Source organism: Sitodiplosis mosellana, unplaced genomic scaffold, assembly GCF_009176505.1.
Source record: "Sitodiplosis mosellana isolate CC-2019 unplaced genomic scaffold, AAFC_SMos_1.0 Smas_scaffold_3248, whole genome shotgun sequence".
In the NCBI taxonomy this organism is placed as follows: domain Eukaryota; kingdom Metazoa; phylum Arthropoda; class Insecta; order Diptera; family Cecidomyiidae; genus Sitodiplosis; species Sitodiplosis mosellana.
In genome coordinates this window covers 1-2,917 of record NW_022598490.1, presented here as the reverse complement: position 1 = coordinate 2,917, position 2,917 = coordinate 1, and the positions used below count along the sequence as shown (strand labels likewise).

At 36.3% G+C, this 2,917-nt stretch overlaps 1 protein-coding gene across 1 annotated transcript; it reads left to right on the top strand.

The window, feature by feature from the left end:
* Positions 1-425: 425 nt before the first annotated feature.
* On the top strand, positions 426-2,579 carry LOC129571755 (multidrug resistance protein homolog 65-like; the record flags this gene model as incomplete). Its single annotated transcript, XM_055451611.1, is given in 3 exon segments — positions 426-740; positions 809-1,039; positions 1,123-2,579. Coding segments are annotated over 3 exon segments (1,524 nt in total), but the record flags the coding sequence as incomplete, so codon positions are not given.
* Positions 2,580-2,917: the final 338 nt, after the last annotated feature.

Below are 2,917 nucleotides of genomic sequence, written 5' to 3'. Positions count from 1 at the left end.
CTGGAAGCGATATCACAATCAATTCATTTTCACTTAGTTTTCTATGAAACACACGGTTTTATCGAACATATCTGTTTCTATCTCAGAAGCTATGTTCCTCAATGAATATTTGTTGTGACATATAAAAACACTCGTCAAATTATGATGCAACAGCGCATTACCTAACGCTTAAAAGAACAGACGCAGCTGATGTTGAAACAAACTTTCTCTCTGCTTAAAAAAAACACGTAGTATGAAGCAGATTGCTTCAAGCAATCACTCGGCTAAACAACTTATCACGATAATGCGCATGAATCAATTTGTTCAATACTTTCTTTTCTTTCACACAAGATTCGTTTTACGAATTTAAGCGAGAGAAAAGAAAATCACTTGAAAAAAAGTGATGCAAGTAAAAAGAAAAGATATTAATAGAATTTCGTCTGCAGTTACAAGCGGCATCAGCGGGGAAAGAGCTTGACGCGTACGCAAAAGCGGCTAGTGTGGTTGAAGAGGCGCTGAACGGCGTACGTACAGTTTATGCATTCGGAGGGGAAAAAGTCGAAGTTGATCGATACGCAAAACTATTACAACCGGCCAAAGAGGCAGCCAAACGCAAAGGTTTATACTCAAGTATTAGCGATGGCGTAACACGATTTCTATTTTTTGTGAGCTGTGCATTATCATTCTGGTTTGGTGTGCAATGGGTGCTTCGTGATCGTGATAACATTGATAAACAATACACACCGGCTACACTTCTCATCGTAAGTCGCTTGGTTTCTAATTGATTTATTGTGATTATAGATTAATACAAAAAAATCGAATCATTTAGATATTTTTCAGTTTGGTCAGTGCGGCTGATAACTGTAGCGAAACGACACCGTTTTTACTAACATTTTCGGTGGCGCGTGGATCGGCGAAAAGTATTTTCGCTGTGATTGATCGCATGTCAACAATCGATCCAGTCAATAACAATGGAGAAAAATTTGGACCAAACGATGTCAACGGACACATCGAATTCCGAAATGTTTGCTTTAGCTATCCGTCTCGACCCGATGTTCAGGCATGTCTTGTTGTTATATTCATATTATGTCATTTGTTTTCGTTGTTGTTATTTTTAGTCTGATATCGATCGTTGTACTTTAGATTTTGCACGATTTCAACCTTGTAATTGTACCGGGTCAAACGGTTGCACTCGTCGGAAATTCAGGCAATGGAAAATCCACTTGTTTACATTTGTTAGAACGTTTTTACGATCCAATTAAAGGTGAAGTGCTTTTGGATGGTCAAAACTTGAAATCTTTAAACATTCATTCATTACGTTCGTGCATAGCGAATGTGGGTCAGGAGCCCGTTTTATTTTCAACAACAATTGGCGAGAATATTCGATATGGGAACCCAAATGCAACGGACGAACATATCATGGAAGCTGCTAAGAGTTCTGGCGCTCATGATTTTATATCGGAATTATCACAGGGTTACGATACACCAGTCGGAAGTAATGGTTCACAGCTTTCCGGTGGACAAAAACAACGCATAGCCATTGCACGTGCACTTGTACAGAACCCAAAGATTTTGCTTTTAGATGAAGCAACTTCCGCTCTTGACTATCAGTCAGAGAAATACATTCAAGAGACATTGGATCGCGCTAGCAAAGGCAGAACAACAATTGTAGTTTCACATCGACTATCAGCAATTAAGGGAGCCGATCGAATTTTATTCATTGAAAAGGGTAGAGTTGTCGAAGAGGGAACACATGAACAATTACTCGAATTGAAGGGCCGATACTATGATATGGTTAAGAGCGAAGATTTGGATAAGAAAATTTACCGCAAACGAAAATCAATCACAAATAATTCACACAACGAACAAACGGCCAACTACGAAGATTCACTTGACGAACGGAGCAATGATTCAGATGACTCAATCATTGAAGATGAAGTAAACAGCGAGGATAAACCAAAAGAAGACATTAAATACTGGCACAACTTTTTGCGCATATTACGACTAGCGAAACCAGAATGGAAGAATTTGACGACTGCCATTTGCTCAGCGTTTATTGTTGGATCCGCTTTTCCACTTTTTTCTGTCGTTTTTGCCGAAGTTTATGGAGTATGTGGTTGACGTTTTTACGATTTGAGAAACATTTTCTTTAATTTATGCAAATATTCTTATGTTGAGTCCAAGTGCTCATACTATAAATTTATATGACAGATAAAATTTTGAAACGTTTTTATTCTGCATTTGGCTGGGGTGCTTGGTCAGATTCTTTAAATTTATGCCAAATTGATGCAAATAGAACAAAATGTACCCATGATTTCTTCATTTTTTCAGTTTGATAACAGTTTCAATTTTAAAGTAGACTATAAATTTATTGGGTATACTATAAAATTTTTTTTTGCTCTTTTCTGTGTTTTTTCGAAAAATTTCAGTCCTATGGAATGAGTTAGGACAAATAATGACGATTTGCATCAAAAACCTCATTGATTTCATCAATTTTTTTTTGATTTTCTTGAGTTTTTTCGGTGAAAATTGATTTTTCTGAAATTGTTTTTTTTTCGACTTTCCTTTATTTTTTTTGCAAAATTTCAATCGAATGGAACATATTAGGGCCTAAAAAGAAGTTTTACATCAAATTTTTTCAATTTTTTCGACTTTTTGTAATTTTTTTGCAAAAATTTGGAGGTCCTATAATTTCGCAACTACTCGAAACAGAGCAATATTGTCTGAAGCAACTTTTTAGCAATCCTCAAGAGCTTTGCATGTCAACTACTAAAAGTGCTAAAAGACTTCTAAAAATGTACTAAAAAGTACTAAAATTTGCAAACCCTTTATATGGCTGTGGTCGACTCTGGGCGATGGATTACTGCACGAAATCATGTTAAACGTACAGTATTGGATCGTGATATACCATACTGAGCGTTACCTAGCTATTATATAA